At 37.7% G+C, this 25,448-nt stretch overlaps 1 protein-coding gene across 5 annotated transcripts in view; it reads left to right on the top strand.

The window, feature by feature from the left end:
* The window catches only part of LOC307157402 (membrane-spanning 4-domains subfamily A member 4A-like), a 49,538-nt gene extending 48,616 nt beyond the window's left edge, over nt 1-922 (top strand). For all 5 annotated transcript variants that reach the window (XM_079869332.1, XM_079869329.1, XM_079869333.1 and 2 more), the window contains one exon: nt 175-922. In XM_079869332.1, the coding sequence (XP_079725458.1) occupies nt 175-261 (87 nt within the window). In that variant the 3' untranslated portion in view covers nt 262-922. The remainder of the gene's footprint in view (nt 1-174) is intronic.
* Nucleotides 923-25,448: the final 24,526 nt, after the last annotated feature.

Genomic DNA, 25,448 nt, shown 5'->3' with positions numbered 1-25,448 from the left:
TACTCCCAAAGAAATTCCATAAATCAATGGATTATTTGAATTTAGTGTCACTATATATGAACTGGTATTGTGTAAATCATTAAGTAATGGGTGCATTATTTATTTCATAATATCAATAAATAAGTTTCTAAATATTTACGCTAGGAAGCTGATCATATATAATTTTTCTTGCAGATATCTGTGGTCAGCAACCCTTACATGCATCACCATCCTGCAGAAAATCCTCCACAATACAGTGAATTTAAGAAAATTGAATATTAAAAGTTAACAGAGTTGAGGTGGGACAAAAGGGTTTTCCCAGTGATTTCCTGTCCATTATCTCTAAAGTTATTTCATTGAAAAGAGCACATTAAAGCAAAGAAAGAAATCACTTGATCAGATATTAATTACGTGTCACAAATGTGTAAACAATAATTATTAGACAATTAGATAATATTTTATGATTTTCTTTCTTTAGTTAAGTCAAGAAAGTTGCCTAATCATTAATGAAAGTGGATAGATTGTTTTGAACAACTAATTGCTTAATACAGTATAACCTTTAAGAATAAAGTATACAGAATAAAACAAATATTCTTGTCTCTTCTTTGTTACACCTATTGTCACGGTGTGGGTTTCGTGTCTTGTTCCTGTCTGTCATGTGTTCCTCTGTCCTGTCACATGTTTTGCAGTTCCCCGTTATGTTGATTAGTCTTCCCAGGTGTTTTCTCTTAGTCATGCCCCCCTTGTTATCTTGTTTATCTGGTTAGTCACTGTATTTATACCCTGTGTCTTGGTTCAGTGTTTGTGGGTTCTTGTCATTTGTGATGTTGTTTTAGTTTGGTTGTTCTGTTCCCGTGTCTTGTTCCCTTATCTAAGTCTGTCTTGTTTCAAGTTTATTTAATACATCTGTTGCTTTTGGATCCTGCTTCCTCCGTTGATTCAACCCTGCATCGTCACACCTATGTTTAACCAGGCAAGTCAATTAAAGTGTTAGTTCAATGAAAATTCTGTCAAAAAATGTCTCCCCCTCATGTCATTCCAAACCCGTCAGACTTTCATCTTGGGAACAAAAAATCAAGATCTTTTTTATGAAATCTGAGAGATTTCTGTCCCTCCTTTGACAGCTACACAACTACCACTTTGACGCTTTAAAAAGTTCATAAAGAGATCATTAAACTAATCTATATGATTTGAGCGGTTTAGTCAAAATTTTCTGAAGAGACACGATCACGTTATATGACAAACAGATTAAATTTGAGGCTTTGATTTATAATGTTTTAAGACTTTGAGCAAGAACATACCACAGAGAAGCATTATCTAAAACCTTGATTTTCCACAAAATCTTTTGTGTAGCCAAAAGTTTCTAAAGTGTTAAAAGATATTGCTCTACCCTATCTAAAAAGATTAGGCCAACATCAAACTATTTCATTTTAGCAAGGTCAAAAATATCACAGATAAATGTGTAGCAAATTAACTCAAAAGGGAAATGTTAAAATAAATGCACTTTTAATATATGTAATATATGAACTTGTTATAATTAATTATTAATATTTAGATCAGTTAATAGAACTGACTTATTGTAGCTGAATTAATATCACAATCAATAAAAAAATAAAAATACAATCAATTAATCTGTTAATCCAGCAAACACTCAGTATTGATCATCTATCAACTCTTAGAGAGAATATCTTTTGTGGCCACAGAAAAATAACACTTTCATAGCATGTAGCTGCGATCGCATTGTTAAAGTGACAAACAGGGACCAGAATCAACTTGCATGAATGTACATAAGTTTTATGTGTAAGGAATAATTGTCGACAGGCCGTTGAATTATTAGAAAAATAATGCACACCCGAGGTGGTAATGCGGTCACGAAGCGGAGTGGCCGTTCACCTCGGGTGTGCATTATTTTTCTAATAATTCAACGGCCTGAAGTCAATTATTCCGCTTATACTACAGTTACCACACCTCGAAACATTGTTCAGATTATGTATTTCAAGACGTTTGTAAAGTTTTTGTCATTAAAACGCTCTTGTATGTAGGACTAATTTCTTACGCATCTAATCCAATGCCTCCGTTGCTAATTCCAAAACGTCATTTTAGAGTTAGTAACAGAGGTTTGAGCCACTGATAGCAGACTAATGCTGGGGACACACGACTAGCTGACACATTCTCTGACTGTTTTCATCGACTGCAGCAGATTTTAAACACCGACTTTGAACACTGACTGAACGCGCTGAACACGCGTTTGGGCATGATCAGTCATCAAATTACATTCATAACTGGTCTTAAAGTGTGTCCTCGGCTCGGCTTTATGCAGTTATTAGAGAGAGATGTTGCAATAATGAGACAGAAAAGCATGTTATTATTGCAGAAAAGCAATATTATTATTTATTTATTAATTCAATTCGTTTTAATTAATTAATTCATTCTTTTTTTTTCTATTATTGACAGATGACAGTAGACTAACCAAATAAATGAAAAAAAAAAAAAGCCTTTTAACAAGTAAGGCCTATCAATAATTATTTATTTGTTATATTATCTGCAATAAAAATCCATGCTGCAGGACTAGGAATAGGAATATACTTTATTTATTAAAATTAAACCGCATGTTTCCATTGATTGTGAAGCTAGACATTGAAAATTGCAGATCAAGCGCATGGGGCTAAATGTTTTTTCTTGTTATGAATTGTATCCTATTTTCCGTTATTACCGTTAACTACGCGAAGTGATATGGAACTGTAATGCGGTCAAGACCTGCCTGGAACTACTTTAGCTGTGCGTTTCCCTGAAAATAATGCACACCTTAGAACGTTCGTCAACCAATCAGATTCAAGCATTCAACGGCCCTGTAGTATAAAACTAAATAATGAACACATAACTAATCTAAACAAACACATACACAATCATGCATACATGGGTAAAATGGAAAGTGAAAGTGAATTAATCTGAAACAGAAACTAATGAAGCTATGGAAAAGTCATTTAACCATCTGAACAGAACCTTTCCGCAGTTTATAATAAACCTCTGTTTAGTTCAGTGTACGATACTTGTAATGCCTTAGCCGATGAACGAGCGCCCAGATGCAGTCTCAGGAGAAAGTCTTAAAGAGCATCTTGCAGGTTAGAAGAACCAACAAGTTATTGTATAGAAAAATAATGTAGGAACTAGATTTTCTTTAAAAAAAAATTATAAATACGCTACAGTGGCTTCTGGAGTCGTTTTTGTGAGAAAATTTTACTTCCGCATCTGAAAATGGGCGTGACGGGCGTGACGTAGCACGAAGGAGAGCGGTCGATTCAAACAACAGGGAAAAATAGATCGCAATGACATTTCGGACGCTGAGGAAATTGTTGACGGACCACAGCCATACAATTATGGGCCTGCTAGGCTGCCAAGAGAGCAGGGACAGGTCAGGATCAAATGTTAGACAGAACATATTGGAACTTACAATAACAGAAAGCTTTGATCAGGCGTTTGTCATGCTCATTAATATCCGCCCAGACTAACGTTACGTGATATAACTTAGCGGTTTCTCATCGAGAGACAGAGAGATATTTATTCCTGATACATTTTTTGTTCCATAGGTGCTTGTGTGGGAAATGCGAGGCAATGTTTACAGCTGAGGAAAGTCAGTGTTGCAGGGAGGTGGATGCATACTGGGCCTTAGTGGAAAATGCCAAACTTCCATGGTTGCAGTTAGTGTTACTACAGTAAAGCCATGGTGAATGTTGCTGATCTGTGGACACTGGATAGTTCGTTCATTCATTGCACAATGTTTATTCCTGGTTTCCACGTCAGCGCTGTTTGATCCGTTAAAAAACGGAGAAATGTGAATATTTCTCACTAGATCTCGCAGCGATGTTATTACTTCAGTGGCGAATTCAAATGCTTTATTTACTGGATCTCGCAGTTACAGTGTTGCTTGATCAGGCTCGCGCTGCACTGGTCCAAACTGATAAACGGTCCACACAAACACAATAACGAGTAGCTCAGTTTCGTTCCGCTTACATTGCGTTTGCCAGTTGATGTTGTGCTCACGCCTACATCCGGCGGGAGAACCCGAAGATGCGTGCACTGAAGGAACCGCACCAGCTCTGAGTCTCACCCGGTTCTTACTTCGGTATCCCATGTTGAACTCCATCATATCGCCGGGACGATAATCCTCCGATCTGAAGTGAACGCTACACACGACCGCGTTTTCCGAAGCTGATGCGGAAGAGAAATCCCGTCTCTTCACCTGCACAAACCGCACCCAGGCACGAAAGATAGCACCGTCCTTTTTCTTGTTAGGAAACCGGTGGACTCGAAGTCCTGACAGGCTGGAGTTTTTGCAAGCTCCACATATATTATATGTTCATTTAGATTATTTTTTTTTTACCTGCAAGATGCTCTTTAATTGTTCAGTAAGTCCATGGTTTTGAAATTGCAATCAATTTCTTCCGCATTAAGTGAAAAAATGATAATGAACTTGCGATGTTAGCCTGACTCAGTCATTGTCGATAGTTACAATAGTTACTTCCTACTCCGGAGGAAAGGACTGGTGGTTGGACTGGGCGTCTCCAGACTTTTTACATGAACAACAATCAGAAGAATGAAGAAGAGGAGAAGGGACATCACTCCAACAGTGGCCTTTAACTTCTGTAGAGGTCACACCTCCAGGGGTCAGTGAGCCAATGGTAACTTTGTCTTAAAGCATGCTGTTTTGCATATGTAACTGGATTGTGTGTTGATGGAGAAACTATTAAAGATTCTTGTAATATTAATATGTTGCATAGGTATCAACAAATAACATAAATGATCATTCAGATAATTAAAATAGAAATTCATAAGATATCAAAAATGGTTTAGGTAAGGTTACATTAACTAGTGGTTCTATCATAAAGCATGTAAAAACAATATAATGTTTTTAATGTTTGTAAACATAAAATACCCTATACAAGACAGTAATAATCATACACACAATGTCCAGGAGATATGCATGTTTATTCATAGAAGGTTTTTCTATGAATGAGTAGGAAAGAGTCCTTTTTTAGTGAGTGTTAACTCTATCCACATTCCTTTTGGTCGTAAATGGCTTTTCTGCTGTGGTAACCAGAGGCCTGTTCGGCCATTTTGGGATTCGAGTTGCTTTTTGGGGGTAGTTCACAGAACTCTCACATAGTTTGTTTGTCGGAAGAGGGGGTTTGCTGAATTATTCATTAACTATAATGGGTAACTGTGTCTGATTGGTCCAGATGCTACAAATTATATATTATCAAAAATAGACCTCTCAGGTCTATTGAGTGAATCACCTGCTCCAATCCCCCTATTTTTTTGATAGAAGGGTGAGAACAGCTCTGCAACAGCTCAAAGGCAAGTGGCATTTAAGAAAAACATCAACATCTTGCTCAAGCAAGTCCTCCTCCACCACAGACAAAGAAAGCCTTAAAACAAACCCAGAAGACCATCTATACCTGGACTATCAATACCTGGAGCTTTCCCAGGCTCCACACTCTGAAGTGCTCTTTACAGCTCTTCTATATGCGTCACACCACAAAGATCTCGATAAGACTCCATAGAAACTTCAGGTACTATTTTTATGTTTTGCTCTGTTTTAAGCTCACTTTTATATAACTCTTTATAAAAACCAACATTTCTTTTATGAATTTCATTGACATCAGATAACATCTTCCCTGAATCTGTTTTTTCATTTTTCTTCTCAACGTCAAAAAAATCATTTATATTGGACATCCATTTTATCAACGCTTTGAACGTGTTATCAAACCAAAGCCCCCTGTTCTTTCATCCCTAGTAATTCAGACTATTTGGATTTTTTTCTCTGAAAGACACCTCATTAGAGTTCAATCTCTAGTAAATTCTAACTGTTCTTCCACTTTAACTATTTCCATCTCTAAATCTTTCATTGACCTATCTGTATTGTTAGTGACACTTCTGGTATACTGTTGGCTAAAGTGTTTAATTTGGCTTTTCCAAAGTCCCACTACTGTTGTAATGAGGTAAAAGTTGACTTTGTATCTCTAAAATCCTTAAAAAAAAGTTCTTTGTCATTCAAAAGAGCATTACAAAGAGTAATACAACTTCTATAAACATTAATCTGGTGTCTAATGCAATATAATATATCTTGCCTTGCCAAAGACAAAACCTTATTGCACATGAGTCCATGTATATTGTCTACATTTCCCATGAAAATTCCTCCATATACAGTATCACTAAGCTCATGGGTTTTAACCAGAGATGGGAGTAAGTCACACAAGTCAGTCTCAAGTCTTAACCTTCAAGTCTCAAGCAAGTCCAAGTCAATTTTTGTGAAAAGCAAGTCAAATCACTGCTTTATGTCAAGCAAGTCTTACAAATGTTTGTTGATTTAACTGAATTTATATATTAAAATGAGTTAAAATTACAGGGAGTTTTATTTGCAACAACAAAAAATTGCAATATGCATTTCTACTCAAAAGGAATCTTACATACAGCCGAGTTGTTACAGTTTTTTACAATCGCTATGACAGTTTTTTCAATACATTTAACAAGTTTCCTAAACTCTTAACGCACCAACACACCTAAACCACACAATTGGCAAAACGGTTAATTTCATGCTCAAAATCACACATTGTAAACTAAACTCCAAAACTAATTTTCAAAATACAATAATAAACTAACACAATACACTATGTCTACCAAAACACTGCAAACATGTTTCAAAATCAAATAATTATTCAAAACACTAACACATGTTCTCTTCCAACAGGAACATTTAGTCAATCATAACACAATGACAAAAAAAAACACTATCATCAGCTGAAATTACAGAAACTGCATTATTTTATGTGTCAGGTCTGCCCTTATACAATAGACAGTATATTGTATTGATCATAGATTGTGTTTTGCTCTGCAGTTTTTTTTTTTTTTTTTTAAGTCTCTCTACATTTTTTTGTTTTGTTTGTAATGTAAATGCATGCATTTTGTTGTTGTTTTTTTTTCGCAGCAGAAATTCAATACAACAAAATACAGTTTTTTACAATCGCTATGACAGTTTTTTCAATACTTTTGACAAATTTCCTAAACTCTTAACGCACCAACACACCTAAAACACACAATTGGCAAAACGGTTAATTTCATGCTCAAAATCACACATTGTAAACTAAACTCCAAAACTAATTTTCAAAATACAATAATACACTAACACAATACACAATGTCTACCAAAACATTAACACATGTTCTCTTACACCAGGAACATTTAGTCAATCATAGCACAATGTCATAAAAAACACTAACATCAGATGGAATTACAGAAACTGCATTATTTTATATGTGTCAGGTGTGCCCTTATACAACAGACATATTATTCTATAGATATATTATACTATATCTATTATATCTATAGATATTGTATTGATCATAGATTGTGTTTTGCACTGCAGTTTCTTTTGAATTCTCTCTACATTTTTGTTTTGTTTGTAATGTAAATGCATTTTGTTGTTTTTTTGCAGCAGAAATTCAATACAACAAAATAAATGACCCTTCTTAGAGTAGCTTTATGGAATGTATGGTTTATGAAAAAAAGTAGACAGAGACAGAATTACTGCTGTAACGGCTTTATTTGCAACAGGACATTTTTGCAAGATAACAAAAATATGCAATATAGCTGCCATTTACAGTATTACTGTATGTGAAAATACAAAATATACAAACAGAAAAGGCCATCTTCTAATCTGCCGGGTCTTCTGCATTTGTCCACGTTCTCATCCACATCACACCTGATATCTTCCCTGGCAAGGCATCTTGGGAAGAATCTTTTACAGTAACATGCCTTATCCACCCCTGGCAGTGTTCAGCTGTGATGTCTTGGTATGCAGCATCTTTTGCATACAGGAGGGACATTTGGTCCTGTGGACTATGGTCAAAAACCTTTCATCTCCAGGCTGAGAATACTCCTCAATGGGGTTGAGGAAAGGGAAGTAAGGGGCAAGGAAAATGGACATCATCCTCTGATGGGCGTCAAACCTGGCTGTGGCTAGACGGGAATGGTGGAATGCCACATTGTCCCATATTTGCATAACTTCAATCAGCTGTTTCTCACTAGCAATGGAATAATGTGAAAATACAAAATATACGAACAGAAAAAGCACCAGAAGAATAAAAAAATAAAAAATAAAAAAAAGATCTTCTAATTATTTGCATAATTCAATCAGCTGTTTCTCAGTAAGAATAGAATAAAATACAGGGGATATATTTGTGTTTCAATTTCACAATATAAGCAGCTGTTTACCTTGACTTTAGCCTGTAAGGTTAGGTTTAGAACATGGTGTTATCTGTTCTGACATACAGTGTTAAAGCATTGGTAAATTTGGCAGTAAAAATCCATTGTTTTGGTCTCGTTTGAGCTTGTGTGTAAAAGAAGTTCAAGCATTTTAAATTTGTGTTAATTGTATGCATTTTGTGTTAAAGCAACAAGAAATGTGTTAATAGTATAGCTTACACAGACGGATGTAGTGCTAACTGTGTTAAGAGTTTTGGAAAATTGTTAAATGTATTGAAAAATCTGTCATAGCAATCGTAAAAAACTGTAAATGACCCTTCTTAGAGTAGCTTTATAGAATATATGGTTTATGAAAAAAAGAAGACAGAGACAGAATTACTGCAGTAACGGCTTTATTTGCAACATGACATTTCTGCAAGATAACAAAAATATGCAATATAGCTGCCATTTACAGTATTACTGTATGTGAAAATCCAAAATATACAAACAGAAAAGGCCGTCTTCTAATCTGCACGGTCTTCTGCATTTGTCCACATGTTCTCACCCACATCACACCTGATATCTTCCCTGGCAAGGCATCTTGGGAAGAATCTTTTGGTTTGCCTTATCCTGGTAGTGTTCAGCTGTGATGTCTTGGTATGCAGCATCTTTTGCATACAGGAGGGACATTTGGTCCTGTGGACTATGGTCAGGGGCGTAGTTTGTGGGGGGGTTAATATTTACTGTAAATATTTTTTTTTAGGTTGCATACCCAAACTTCAACCCCTCCAATGTTCAAACCAAATCTACGCCCTTGACTATGGTCAAAAACCAATCTCCAGGCTGAGAAAACTCCTCAATGGGGTTGTAAGGGGCAAGGAAAATGGACATCATCCTCTGATGGGCGTCAAACCAGGCTGTGACTACGGGAATGGTGGAATGCCACATTGTCCCATACGGTATTTGCATAACTTCAATCAGCTGTTTCTCAGTAGCAATGGAATAAAAAAATACAGGGGATATATTTGTGTTTCAATTCACAATATAAACAGCTGTTTACCTTGACTTTAGCCTGTAAGGTTATAGGTTTAGAACATGGTGTTATCTGTTCTGACATACAGTGTTAAAGCATTGGTAAATTTGGCAGTAAAAATCCATTGTTTTGGTCTTGTTTGAGCTTGTGTGTAAAAGAAGTTCAAGCATTTTAAATTTGTGTTAACCCTTTAAGGTACTACTCAACCGTTTGGTAGACCCCACTTTAAGTCACTATATTTAATTGAAAAATGCATCAAGCTTAACTCAACCTGAATGAGTCATCTCTATTGTTTGGTGTAGTTGTGCAATGCTAAAAAAAAATCCACTAGATGGCGCTGTGTCTGAGCAGCATGCCGTTTTATTGTTCCTTCAAACAGCATGTGACACAGCAAAAATTTACTCATCCTTTGATGACGCATATCGGCGGGACTTTTAAAGGTAAAACTATTTTGTTGACATATTATCGTTTCAGAGGAGATGTTAAACAGAATTATGTAACTTAATTAAACAAAAATAAGTCTTATAAGGGTCAAATAATTTTTTCAAAAAATGCTCTACCAAACGGTTGAGTAGTCCTTTTAGGGTAGAGAAGCTAGCTAATGTTGGTAAAATTAGCTAATGTTAGTAAAATTAGCTAATGTTGGTAAAATTAGCTATTTACAATGAACAAAAGGGTTAGTGTTGGTAAAATGATACATTTAATATTATTAAATTACATATTTGATGAGAAATATTTGATCAATATAGTATCTCAAGATAGTATCTCATGGGCTCAAGATACTATCTCGTGGGCTCAAGATACTATCTCGTGGGCTCAAGAAAGTAACTCGTGGCCTCAAGATAGTAACTTGTGGGCTCAAGGTAGTAACTCGTGGCCTCAAGATAGTATCTCGTGGGCTCAAGATAGTAACTCGTGGGCTCAAGATAGTAACTCGTGGCCTCAAGATAGTAACTCGTGGCCTCAAGATAGTAACTCGTGGGCTCAAGGTAGTAACTCGTGGCCTCAAGGTAGTAACTCGTGGCCTCAAGGTAGTAACTCGTGGCCTCAAGATAGTAACTCGTGGCCTCAAGATAGTAACTCGTGGGCTCAAGGTAGTAACTCGTGGCCTCAAGGTAGTAACTCGTGGCCTCAAGATACTAACTCGTAGTCTCAAGATAGTAACTCGTGGCCTCAAGATAGTAACTCGTGGCCTCAAGATAGTATCTCGTGGCCTCAAAATAGTATCTCGTGGCCTCGAGATAGTAATTTGTGACCTCAAGATAGTAATTCGTGGCCTCAAGATAGCAACTCGTGGCCTCAAGATAGCAACTCGTGGCCTCAAGATAGCAACTCGTGGCCTCAAGATAGCAACTCGTGGCCTCAAGATAGTAACTCGTGGGCTCAAGGTAGTAACTCGTGGGCTCAAGGTAGTAACTCGTGGCCTCAAGGTAGTAACTCGTGGCCTCAAGGTAGTAACTCGTGGCCTCAAGATAGTAACTCGTGGCCTCAAGATAGTAACTGGTGGCCTCAAGATACTAACTCGTGGCCTCAAGATAGTAACTGGTGGCCTCAAGATAGTAACTGGTGGCCTCAAGATACTAATTCGTGGCCTCAAGATAGCAACTCGTGGCCTCAAGATACTAACTCGTGGCCTCAAGATACTAACTCGTGGCTTCAAGATACTAACTCGTGGCCTCAAGATACTAACTCGTGGCCTCAAGATACTAACTCGTGGCCTCAAGATACTAACTCGTGGCTTCAAGATACTAACTCGTGGCCTCAAGATAGCAACTCGTGGCCTCAAGATAGTAACTCGTGGCGTCAAGATAGTAACTCGTGGCCTCAAGATAGTAACTCGTGGCCCTCAAGATAGTATTTCGTGGGCGTGGCCTCAAGATAGTAACTCATGGCCTCAAGATAGTAACTCGTGGCCTCAAGATAGTAACTTGTGGTCTCAAGATAGTAACAAAATCTTGAGGCCACAAGTTACTATCCTGAGGCCACAAGATAGTTATAATACATTTTTTTTGACAAAGTGGGACTTGGGGGGGCTCCGTACTAATCAAATCTTGGTTGAACTTTTGCACCAGCACACACACACACACACACACACACACACGCACACACACACACACACACACACACACGCACACACACACACACACACACACAATCTTGATGTGTTTGGAGCCATCAATAGCAACCATCAGATTTTTTATTGGTCAAGAAATTGCACTTAATATGACTTGTTCTGAATGTTGTTCTTTTACCTTGAACAGACATCTCAACCGTTTGGTAGAGCACTGTATCTAAAATACTGTAGGATCTAATTTTAAAAAAAATATTGATTGTTGTTATTGTTATCATAATTGAATAAAAAATGCAAAGAAATAATTTTTCCTTTGCTTTTTTCATGGTGCGTACCTTAAAGGGTTAATTGTATGCTTTTTGTGTTAAAGCAACAAGAAATGTGTTAATAGTATAGATTACACAGACGGATGTAGTGCTAACTGTGTTAAGAGTTTTGGAAAATTGTTAAAAGTATTGAAAAATCTGTCATAACAATCGTAAAAAACTAATACAATAAAAATCTAAAAATAAATTAAATTTAAAACTACATAGCCTAAAATGTAAATGTAACTGAAATTAGGCCAACATAAAAGCATGAAAAGTATTGAAACAGCTGTACCTTAATATGCCTCAAACATTGCAGAAGACCATTAAAAAGTATTAAACAATTCAAGTATAGGCTAATGGTTTCTATGCCACCAAATGGCATTCTTCAAACAGGGATCCCCTTTAAAGAACATGAACACATCCTTAAGTTTGATCTTTCCTTTTTAACAAGAGAATAACCAACAAGAAAAAAAACAATAATAATTGAATCGCACAAACCTTGCACCTGTTTATCAGGTGGATTGACTATTGTACATTATTAATCCGTGTGTGTGTGAGTGAGTGTGATTTATTAATATTTGTGAGTGGATGTGTGTATGTGCATGTGTATGAGTGAAAAGTGTATTGTTTGCATGTGAATGGTTGTGTTTGACTGTTTTTTCTTTTTATTTGTTTGTGTGTGTGTGTGTGTGTGTGAGAGAGAGAGAGCGAGAGAGAGAGAGAGGGAGGTGATTTGACTGAGTGTGATTCGTTCATATTTGTGAGTGCGTGTGTATGAGTTACATTTTTTAAATGTTTTGTTTATTTGTGTATGCATGGTTGGGTTCGCAAGTCTGTATGATTGTTTTTTCTTTGTGTGTGTGTGTGTGTAGGTTTATACAATCTTTTATGTGTCCCCGAAAACTATCTATAGGCTTTTCACTCAAAGTCTAACACTGAAAACCAATTATTAGACACCGTACACATGCATATACTAAGTGCTATTGGAAAAAAAAACAGAAAAAAAACCCTGACATTTCCTTGTGAATAACCACGGTGAAGAACCATTTACAATGCATTGCACTTGCAAAAAAAATTATTTGACATAACTTTGTCACTCAATTGTGAGCTATGTTGTCAATTGTGATCAAAGACGTTAGCGACAGCTGAAAACAGCCGGACTGACTTAATAATCCTTACATAATCCTTGTATCTGAACCTAATTATTTTTGGCGTAGTGCTTTCCATGTTCAGTCACGACTGCTCTTACGTTAGCTCTCTCTGCTTGCCTGCTGCGTCATGTGGTTAGGTTGCTGTGCGTTCAAAAACAGATATTTATTAAACAAAAGACAAGTTATACTCAAGTCCGAGTCAAGCCTCAGGTCATGAATATTAAGTCAAAGTTCAAGTCAAGTCTTTTATTAATATTTGTCAAGCAAGTCTCAAGTCTTGAGACTTTTAAGAACTGCGATTCGATATTGCAATTTTTTTTTAAAACTAGATTATGGGGAAAAGTTCAATCATTCACTTATACAGACTGTACATGATGTACAAGATGAGTCATATTTACAAAAACAGTTCATCACATCTTTCTGACTTTTATTTCATAATCATCATACAGTCCTACATTCTCTTGAATAGATGATTCAATAACAAATACATTTTTTTACAGTCACTTGTCGACACCTTGTGGCGAAACAATGTGATCGATAAATGCGTTCTTTAAAGTGCCAAATCAAAAGCTGATTTACTCTATTTTGATCGCAATCGAAGACATCAGTGTTTATAATTGAACTTTAAACTTTTATCCCAGTACTTATATGATCATTTGAACTATTGTATCACAGAAATAATGATACTATGAGGTTGAAAAGACTGTTTGTGAATCTGTTTCATGACGACTCTCTCTGGGTCAGCGGCGGCGCCAACACAGCTTTGATTGTTGCGATATGATTTGTCAAAGGTTTAATAGACAGACTAAGTGGAAGATTGCGTGGGTGTTTGAATCGAGATCACAGTCTTTTAAAGATGAATCGTGCAGCTCTATTGTCTTATCTCTCTCAGCATGAGTAGCGCTGCGCAGGGCTTTTCAGTGCGTTCAGTCTCACGTCGCTTTCACGCTTCCACTTGAAAGGGACATTACGTCACTCAACACTAGATACCGACACATTTCAGCCTCTGTTGGAAGTGGCTAACTTGGGTCAACCTCATCTATAAGCAAGGACAAAAATAAAGCAATTTAATTTGAATTAATATCGATTCTGGAATAAAAAAAATCTATTTTAAAATCGTGATTACCTAGGTGAATTGATTTTTTCTCCCAGCCCTAACGTGTATGCAAGCCTACAAAATCACAAACTAAAATATAACAGTTGAGAGAGTCCTCTACTATGAATACTAAAATGCTGATCAAAATCATTCTAGATGCTGGCAGTATGCAAAGCTACATTTGATGACAAAATCTTTCTGTAATTATTCTGTTATTCTGTTATTTGGGGATATTTAATTTAATTAATCAATCAACGATACTATTGATCAGCATTACCAAACGTGGACGTTCCACTAGAAACAAACATTGATGTATTGTTTTAATTTAAAGCTATAGTAGGTAATGTTGGAGAGCTAGCAAGATTTGAAAGCGGCACCTCTTCTAAGCTCCACCCCCTCCCGTCAGTACTCCGTCCAAAGCTACGCCCCCACAAACATGAACGCGCATCCACAGTCGGAGTCAGCTCGGGTCACAGGAAAGCCGAGTATTTTTGTCATGTTGGAATAAATATTTTGAAACGATAAATGCCTTTCCTTTACCATTTCAGCATAAACAAGCTATTACTTTTCTTACCTCCTTACATGCTAAATGAATAATGACAATGAATGTGGTATAACACTTTTTGTTTTATTTAAAAAAAAAAAAACGAACAAGAGAGACCTAAGAGAAATACTTTTTTACACAAGTATCTGTACTTTCGCTGCTTTTGATTGTCATAAACAATCTGTATTTACATATAATAAATAATAAATATATATATAAGAAAAGGAGTGTCCAGGGATGGCTGACAGGTCAGGCTTTGCATGAGGCGTCGTCTGCTGTGGTGATCTACTCCTTTGGCAGTGATTTACCTTTAGGAAGAATATCACAATTACACATCTGACAATAATTACTGCATCTCAAAGACACACAATGAATGACAACACAACTTTGTTTCCATTTCAGACAGTAACAAACATTTCTTCTCGTAGCTAACAAAACACATATGCCACATCACCACAGTTGTCCCGTTTATAAGCAATATATTAACGTCATTTTATCACAATTATAATGCAGACACTTGCGACTATGGCTGTGCAATATGTTCAAAATGTCATGTCCTAAAAGTCATGACAATACAGACAACTCCAACCTACTGTATGGTTATAGCCAATGCAAGCCAATGAAGTCTGCCTCTGCATCTGATGTCATCCCCATTGTCAGTGTCCTTAAACGCGTTCTCACATGAGAAAACGAGGCCGACGAGGGAATTAAAACCATGAAAGGCACCCTCCTTGATCCTAGATATAAAGACAGGTATGTGGGGTCTCTGTTAACTTTATGTAATATGATATGTGTGAAGTATTTCATATCAAGCATTAGCATTCAGAATAGGATCTCTTGATGTTAAGGGTAGGCTAATTTTAAATGTTACATATGTGAATTTATATTGATACAGGTACTTCACAAATGCAGAAACCTCAAAACATACAAAGGATGCATTAATGGCAGAAGCAAGGAAGATGGGAGAAGTGCTGAGGAGGACCATATCAGAATCCTCAGAGCCAGCAGAAGGGACCTCATCTGAATCCACAGACTCAGAGCCAGCAAAGACTCCATGGGTAGAGGCTGCAAGTAATAACAGACTTGGAAGCATTTTTGATGAAATCCTGGAAGAAAGCACAGTAGAATCTAGTCTTCCTCAGTCAACCAACACAAACGCACGCATTGAAATTCAAACCTACCTCATCGAGCCAACAATTCAGCGTTCAGACGATCCACTGCTGTACTGGAAAGTCAACCAACCTAGGCTGCCCTCCAGCCATGGCAACTACTGTACGTTTATCTCTGCACCTTCCTTAAGTGTGGAGAGCAAGAGACTCTTCAGCACAGCCTCTATTATAATTTGCCCCTCATGTTAAAGTGAACACACTTACTGGAAGTCAAAGAAGGACTGTAAAAACATGAGTCAGTGGTTTTTGTGACAGTTTTAAGGTCAGGCAGCTACTGCTATTTCTTTTCATCTTAGGGGGAAACTTATATTTTTGTTTTACACTGTAAGTATCTTTTCATACTGGAATTTCATACTGTTTTATACAGGTGTTTTACAATCAAACATTCAAATATAATTTTTAGTTCAAATATTGTACTTATTGTACTGTTTTCTACTGTACATTTTATAATGAGATGCTATTATTTTTATGTTTTTATTCATTTTATTTATATTAGTTTTGGTTTACATTAGAGGTATGACTACATTGAGTGTTGAGTTACATCCAGTATTCGACTGGAATTATAATTCTTTAAATTTGCACATTTTAAATATTTGAATTGTGCTGACTAATTAAAAATGCTGCAACAAGTTCTGTTTGAAAATATAATAATAAAATTAAGCAGCAGTATTGCACAACCGAGTCATGTTGTGGGCTACTTTATTTCTTCCTTTAGGGGAGTAGAACGTTTGTTGCACTGTTTGAACATGATGCTTTTTACATGGATAGGTTAAGCATAGTGCATTCTCCTGACAAATGTGTAATTAACAGCTTAATTGTTTAAGAGGGAGTAAAAGGTATCAGCAGATCCTCAAGGTTGTGGTATCGGAATCGGTATCGGACATGAAAAAGTGGTATCAAGCCATCCTTACTTAGTGTCAGCCAGGAGGAATAAAAACTGATAATGATCAGTGGGAGAGCAGACATCTCGGCGCCTGCATGGACCTTTCCTTGTTACAGTCTTGAGGTGTCTGTTGGATTATTCATTAAAATTTAATGTAAGTAATAACTGTATGTCTGATTGGTCCAGATGCTACAGTAGTGACTCAGTAATGACTAATGCAGACCTAGTCTACCTTTTAAAGTAGTCCATAAGCTTCCTCCTCTTTGTCACACTCATAAATCGCAGATATGTTCATGCTAAAAGCTGGTACACCACTAGACTAGCTATCTTTAATAGCCTAACAAGTTTGAAAAATAAATAAATAATATGATTTCAGATGTGAAGACTTGTGTAATTAGACCGTGCCCTACACTCAATACCCCCCTTTCCAAGCCTGAAAAAAAAATGTCAATAGGTTGTCTTAAAAGTTATTATGACTATTGTGCATCTAACACAATGCAAAATCTGGTAAATAGGGTGTCCTAATGATAAATAAACACTTTTTCACAAATTTCTGTGAAATCAGTCATTCTGGTCACAATTTTTCTTTTTTTTTTTAAATCATGAAATCTTGGTGGAACTGATACATATGACACCACAAGTGCTTCAAATCAAACTTTGTTGGGGAAATGTTCATGAAGATATGAGGAAAAGAAAATGCCACACTGTCTCTCTATTATATTATTTATTTATGTAGGATGAAGAGATACAGATCAAAGATATTATTTAACATTCAAGGCCCCGGTTTTACAGACAAGGCATTAGTCTAGTTCTGGACTAAAATGGATGTTTGAGGTTTTTTAACAGAAAGAAACCTGCACTGACAGATCGTAAAATATGTCAGTGCCATTGTTTTGTCTGAAGATACTCACAGTAATATTTTTTTCTAAGGTACATTTATAAATGTCCTAATTGAACTAAGGCCTAATCCTGGCTTAATCTAAGCCCTGTCTGAAACTGGGCCTAGATTTACTACTTTAACATAACACTTTTGAGTCCATTGTGATATTCATGGGTCATGTCTGTCTCAGTCCTGAAACTCTTTATACAAAGTTACATTTATAGACAGTTCAGAAATCAAGCGTAGCGTCATTTCTGGAAAGTCACGTTAGTCAAGCTTGCATCAGTGACTCTCAGCTGATCCACGTCTACCTATAGGAATATGACACCTATCACTGTATACAGATTCATATATAAGCTCCTTCAGTATTATCAGCAGCTATCGCATTTCTCAGGAGCTAATTACCCTCCTCCACCCACAGCTCCTCCTGTCATCAGTCAGGATTTGGCATTTCTGATTCCCCTTGAATCAGAATAAATTCTTGAATTATGTTCTACTTTAAAATCTTGAATTAAATATATTTGCAAACTTTTATGTTGGTTCTGTTCTGTTTACCCCAAGGGGGGATTATTGCTGCTCTAATGTCTTCATGGATGCGCAGGGAGTTCTTGCCCAGAACAGAACCATACCGCCCATCCAAACTGTATGCTAATTGTCAATCGTATTTGACGATAGTGGTCCTGACAGAACTTATGATTATAGTGTCTCATATAAAGTCATACAGTAATCTATTGCAAATTTCAAACACACACATTAGTCCTCATTAATACAGGTTCATATGTTAATGATTCTTCATGAGTTTAATTTTAAATCATACGCTGAAGGTTCAGAATTATTGGAATCATATTCTGCAAAGCTCCTGTTCTCTTAAGGGAAACAGTAGGAAACCACTGAAAGTGTTGTGGTTACTCTTGCTATCATATAACCTCCTGCCAGACCAAAGTCTCACATAGACAACATCTCCAACCTCCAGGATCAACACAACTCCATTCGAGGAGTTTAACCGATCCTTAGCCTGAAGAGCATTGGCTACAACCACATGCTCTCCATTCTTAATAATGGCTACAGTTGCTGGAGTTGGGCCAACACCAAATACAGAGACTCTGAACATGTACGCTCCTTTCAGTTGGGCTGTGAAAACACCTAAATCAAATAACAAGAGAAAGAGAATCAGCTGTTTCCTGTATGATTGCTTTATTACCAAGCACACTGTGTAATAGTTTTGAAAGATGGCAGATCATTTAATTCTCTTATACATATTACTCAACTGCAGAGAGGTCTGAATGGAGCAGAAGGGTTTGCATTACTATAAACTGGGTTTTATGACTCCATTTTATTAATTAATAATTACCTGTAATTGGATTGTAGGCGTTCCCTATGTTTGTGATGACGTTCCTGTAGGTTACTGTGATTTCATTGGTAAAAGGACCAATATCTCCTCTGCCAGATTGCATCAGTGAAGCTGAAAAAGCTATTTCTCTGTCTGTTATTGAAAAATATAAGCAATATAGTGACATATTACTATATTTCATTGAGAATGTATACACTGAATTTTACATCATTCAAGCACACTTTCACCTCTATTTTCCTTTCTCAACTCCACTTGACTCAGAGTAAGATTTGAAATTTCTGTGACGGAATAAAGATTCTGTTAAATGACATTCACACTGCTTATTCTAATACAGTGGTTCCCAACCTTTTTCCTTGGGGCCCCCCCCCCCATATATATATATACAAAATTCACGGTTCGGTTCGATATGATACACTTGTGTCACGGTACGTTTCGGTACGTTTTTGATACAGCAAAAAGAAAGAAATGCCAGAGAAATTTCCTTGATTTAATTTTTTTTATTCAAACTAACATCATAAAGTATGATTTTTTTTTTTTACTTTGAGCAATTCTAGAGCTATAATTCACTCTTCTTATGAGCATATAAAACAAAACAGCTCCTTGGAAAAAAATTTAATGTAATATTGGAGTAGTTATAAACAAAGGTTTATTTTATTTCAGATTAACATTTGAGGGCAGCAATTGTATTCATAATGTAAAAATAAAACCGATGTAATGTTACTTGAAGGCATTATAGCCTATTCCTGTCAAACTTCCATGGGTGCAGTTAGTGTTACTACAGTAAATCCATGGTGAATGTTGCAGATCTGTGGACACTGTTTCTTCCAGGTTTCCACGTCAGCGCTGTTTGATCCGTTAATAACGGAGAAATGTGAATGTTTGTCACTAGATCTCGCAGCGATGTTATTACTTCAGTGGCGAATTGAAATGGTTTATTTACTGGATCTCATAGCGCTGTGCAGTAACAGTGTCACATGATCACGATCGGCTCGCGCTGCTTTGGTCCAAACTGATAAACGGTCCTTCAACCACACAATAACGAGCAGTTTCGTTCCGCTTGCATTACGTTTGCCATTTGATGTTGGGCAATGTTGTGGTCTCGCCGGCGTCTCTTACATTATGAGCGCGCTTGCCACGCGCAACGCGCGTATACATTTGAAATAACGAAATTGTAATTGAAATTCACCTCAAAACATATCCGCACCGCGCCCCCCCTGTGAACTCTGGCGCCCCCCCGAGGGGGGCGCGGACCCCAGGTTGGGAACCAATGATCTAGTGGATGATCTCATAGAAGACTTAGAAAGTGGTCATTTCCAGCTTGAGGTGAGTACAGATACTAAGTGTTCAAAAAAACATTTTTTACATGGTTTTTCAGTTGCTAAAAATGTATTCAATTGTATACAGTATTCAATATCCTTACACATCATTGTACAGATTTTTTAACACAACAAATGTTTCACATCATTTTCAGGATCGAAGTGCTGCAACAAATGTACACGAGACTGACCCTGTTGTTGTAGCTGGCTGCTCCCAAACACAGTTGAACAGTGAGTCTCAGGTAATTCTCCATATTTTAGCGTCATCTGGAATTCCATATGAAATTGAAAAATGCAAAAATGCTTGAAAGTTCACATGAAAAATTTGAGCTGCACACCCCTCTTTTTAAGATTATTTCCTAATATAATTTTGCAGAAGTCCAGTCCTACAGTCATGAGAGTGCAAAACAGGCCCACAAGTGGAGAGAAGACAGAGAGACGGCAGCTAGATACAAAGCAGCTGTACAGATGTAAGCAGTGAAATCACTACCTCTTTTATCATGTTTATGGTTCATAAATAGGTGCTCATATAATTGCAAAAATATTTTTTTTCTGATATCCTGCTTTTTGCCTGCAGGTTCAGACCTCAAGAAGGACGGCTATTATGCTGTGTATTATGATCGTGCCTATTACATAGGAAGAGTAACAGATCACTGTCTCTGTGAAGGTGTTGACATCCCTCATGTGAAGTTCAAGTTTCTACACAAAGACCCGGCATGCAACTCATTCTCGTGGCCAAGGAGAGATGACATTGAGTGTGTTCATCCCATGTGGATCTTTTATGGACCTGTTACCATAACGGGACATAACCCATTCAAAGTTGCTGACTTGTTTGAAGTTGTTTTAGCATTCCAGGACCACAAGAAGAGGCTGGAAGAGGTGTTAGTGAGGCCAGCAGGGGGTGCTCATCCTGTGGTCTGTGTGGGTCCTAATGCCTCAGTGTAGTGATGGGGACACTATACTGTCAAAAGAGCACCGTCCTTCGGATGAGACGTTAAACCGAGGTCCTGACTCTCTGTGGTCATTAAAAATCCCAGGATGTCCTTCGAAAAAGAGTAGGGGTGTAACCCCGGCATCCTGGCCAAATTTGCCCAGTGGCCTCTGTCCATTATGGCCTCCTAATCATCCCCATATACTGATTGGCTTCATCACTGTCTCCTCTCCACCAGTAAGCTGGTGTGTGGTGGGCGTTCTGGCGCAATATGGCTGCTGCCGTCGCATCATCCAAGTGGATGCTGCACATTGGTGGTGGTTGAGGAGATTCCCCCTTCTATGTAAAGCGCTTTGAGTGCCGAGAAAAGCGCTATATAAATGTAATGAATTATTATTATTATTATTATTAAGACACGGTCACAGTAGGTTATACCGACTGCCATGATTGTCACCAGGCAGATATCAGGTTCACCCTGACCGCTGCTTAACTGAGATTTATCTGCCTCAACTGCCTTCCATTTACTTCTGTAGTAAATTAATTGTCCTTTATTTAACAAATATTCAGGGTTACTTTGCATAATTGGTGCTCTTTTCAGCAGAATTACTCATTTTTATCTGTCCACGTTACAAATGTTATTTCATTCACGATGGATGATCTTTAAATTTAATAGTATGATGACAGGTTATTTCAATGTGTTATGAACTTGTTCTATTCTTTCTATTCTATTCTATTCAATTCTATTCTATTCTATTCTATTCTATTCTATTCTATTCTATTCAGTTTTCATGAAATGGTATTATGTTGTGTTACAGAGGCAATCTTGCAGGATTGTTTAACTTTTTCCGTCCACGTTACACACATTATAACTTAGAGTTAATAACGAGTTCAGTTGTCTTCTGCATTTGGCAAATAAATTTAGAAAAATATACCTGTGGTATTTGTTAGTAATTTTGCTGGCTTTCAGTTTATGAACATACCAGACTCAAAAATGCACCTTTAAGTTTATAGAACAGATAATATTAGATGGCCACCCTGCCTGCATGGAAGTCCTTACCAGTTTTGTGAACCATACACAACGCATGACTCATAACTATACAAAATTAGGAACAAAGTAAAACATGAACTGGGATTCAACCAGAATTTTATTAAACTGAATTAGATTAAAGGAATACTCCACCGTCTTTTCATATTAAACTATGTTATTCCCTTAACTAAGACGAGTTGATACATACCTCTCTCGTCTCAGTGCGTGCACTCAATCGCTCTGGCGCGCGGCGAAACTTTGTTCACTCAGTTCATTCAATACGGGCCAAGCAGAGAAGCTACTAAACACCTCCACGTTTTCCCTATTTAAACACAGTTACTCGAGTAGTGTAACTCGACCTAGGACGGTGACACAAAACAAAACGTTGCGCTTTTCTAAGCGTGTAAAATGGATAACTATATTGTATGGCGGAATACCATAGCAAGTGCTTGTAAGCACTTCGTCTTGGCGGAGTAATATCTTCACCAGAGGGAGCGGGGGCCGGTGAGAGGATTTTTCACGAGTGAAGATATCACCCCGCCAAGTCGAAGTGCTCATAAGCACTTGCTATGGTATTCCGCCATACAATATAGTTATCCATTTTACACGCTTAGAAAAGCGCAACGTTTTGTTTTGTGTCACCGTCCTAGGTCGAGTTACACTACGCGAGTAACTGTGTTTAAATAGGGAAAACGTGGAGGTGTTTAGTAGCTTCTCTGCTTGGCCCATATTGAATGAACTGAGTGAACAAAGTTTCACCGCGCGCCAGAGCGATTGAGTGCACGCACTGAGACGAGAGAGGTATGTATCAACTCGTCTTAGTTAAGGAAATAACATAGTTTAATATGAAAAGACGGTGGAGTATTCCTTTAAGTACACTTTCTGCTTGAACTTACACTGTTTTTCCGTCCATGTTACATACGTTAAATTTGACATCAACTCAAATTTGATCAAAGTTTACTAGTTTACCATTGCCAGATTTATCCTGCTTTTCACACAGCTGTACCCCAGGTTTTCTCAGGATGTTAACCTGAGGACAATGGCTTTCCTCCATGAAGATTGATTTTGCAGGCTATTGTCCTTGCAGTTAGCCCTAAACTGTGGAATCGCCCATCTCCCTCAATGTCCGTTTCCTCCTCACTGGAAGCCAGCAGGGGTTTTGGTGCTCTATATTCAGTTAAAAGCATACATTTAAACTTTTACAATAGAATACACTGAAAAAAGCAGTTAGAGGTGTTTGTCATGCCCCTTTTCCCCTGCACATTTTCGTAACGGCTCCGCACGGCACGCTTTATTTGTGTTTTCACTGGGGGGAGACCCGGGACCGTTACGATTTTTCGCACCCGTTTCAGAGGTGGCTCTAACCGTGCTGAACCAACACAAAACGTGACGTAACAGGCTGCTGTCCACTGATTGGTTAGAGAAAATAAGCGCGACGAAGGAGTTGATGACAAGTCCAGATGAGCAGTGTAAAATTAATGTTAGAAGTGGAGAAGTACAGGGAGTTGTATGATCCCCAGCCAGTGTTGGGGAAGTTACTTTTAAAAAGTAGTGTTTGCTCGTTACTCGTTACTTTTTAAAAAAGTAATCCGTTACTTTAGTTAGTTACCCCGTTTGGAAAGTAACTTTTTACGTTACTCGTTACTTTTACGTTACTTTTATGTTGCTTGACTTTGGGCAGAACCCAATATCTGTTCCTAAATATGTAGACATAAAGTTATACAATGGAGGACATAACAGGTAATTATTTTGTGCTCTTTATTATAAAAAATAGTACCAATTTCGAAAGAAAAAAAGTCCTTCTCATTGGCGCTGCTGTGTGCGGCAACTTTTATTCTCAGCCGGCTCTGCATCATGGGGTAGAGTGCGACACTCCGCGATGAGCAGCTCGCCCGCGTCACTTCTCTCCGCTCCGCTCCCCCTATCCACCGAACTTTAAATTTCGGCAACAGCCAATAAAGCGCTCCTGCTCTCTAACACCGGTGCGAATCGCGTCTTGATAGCATAGGACAAAATGATATAGAAGACATAAGCTTAGTTTTCAGACATACGACTCACTCTATCAAGGGAGTAGGAGAAAAAAAAGAGATTTTGAGAGAAAAAAATATATATTTTGTTTAAAAGTACACATATTCAACATTGTAATGTCTTTCATTGTATTCTAGACCATCACGCATTAATAGCTTCAACTCCTCAATGAAATCCTTCAGGTATTCATGAACCGATTGAGGCTTTGTTGGGCCTGCAAACAGACCAATGACACCAACATTAGCTCTGGGAAGTTCCTTGATCTTAGCCAGAATAGGCCATAACTCCTGTTTAGAGCTGCCTGAGAGGGGTATACCATCAATGTTAATGCGCAGTGTTATAGTGTCTACTGAGGAATGTGCTTCCTTTGACAGCGCTGAAATGATTAAGTTAGACACTCCAATATGGCAGTAGCATCCAGTTCCGATGTCTTTGATTTCGTAGGTTGTTGAGGTTGACAAAAGAGTTCTTGGATCTTTTGGTAACTCTAAGCCACACTGCACTAATAAGTGCAACAACTCTGCCAGGGCACTATGTGAAATATTGTGATTTACTGCCCAGTCTCCCAATTTCCTACAAGGGTCTGATTTGTCACCTGTGCTTTCCGAATCAGTCTGATCATTTGTGGCTTCAAAACTGTGTTTGGAAACAACTTCAGAATGTGATTCATCACTTTGAGACCCCAACTCTTCACTATGATGTCCACAGATCTGTCTGTCATTTGAATTGTTACTTCCATGAGACTCCAACTCTTCCTCTGATGCAATGAAATCCATATTTGTTGGCACAATGTCCTCGTCATTATGGCAGTCTTCCAAAAACTTCAAGTGCTCCTGTACTTTCATTTTAACACGTCTTCGTTTAGTCCAACGACTGTCATCATAATCCATTTTTCTTTTTGATCTGTAACAGACAAAGCTTTTGTACTATGTAAAACTGACAGACATATTGAGGTGTGTAGGTTAAAGACCTGCTGACTGTCACACACATGTGTGTGTGAAATTAATTGTGGCTCAGAGATAATATATTCCAATATCCAAAGATCGTGACACATCCCTAATCTGTGATGGTCTGTTTAAAGGAGTCATATGTAAGATTGTGGCCAGAACTGATACTACAATCATGTTTAATTGAGCAATATCAGGGTTTATCCTTGGCCAAAAAAGGAGAGTGGCGGTAACCCCTCGCGGAGCATGCGGCATGGTGCGATCATAGCTATGACGGTGGGGGGGTGCTAGCGTAACTGTAAGATCCAGAAATAGCATGGGTCGCGCAGAATAAGAAAAACCAGCGCACCCGACAGACAGCGCTTGAAGTATTTATTTTTGGATTTCCTCATCGTGAGGCGGTGGCGGCAAGAAATAACGTGGTGGCGGCCGCCACCGAAATCTCTATGGAGGAAAAACCCTTCATGTAAGAAATTGATAAAAATGGGCAAAA

Source organism: Squalius cephalus, assembly GCF_949319135.1.
Source record: "Squalius cephalus genome assembly, chromosome: 4".
In the NCBI taxonomy this organism is placed as follows: domain Eukaryota; kingdom Metazoa; phylum Chordata; class Actinopteri; order Cypriniformes; family Leuciscidae; genus Squalius; species Squalius cephalus.
This window is presented reverse-complemented; position numbering and strand designations above follow the sequence as displayed.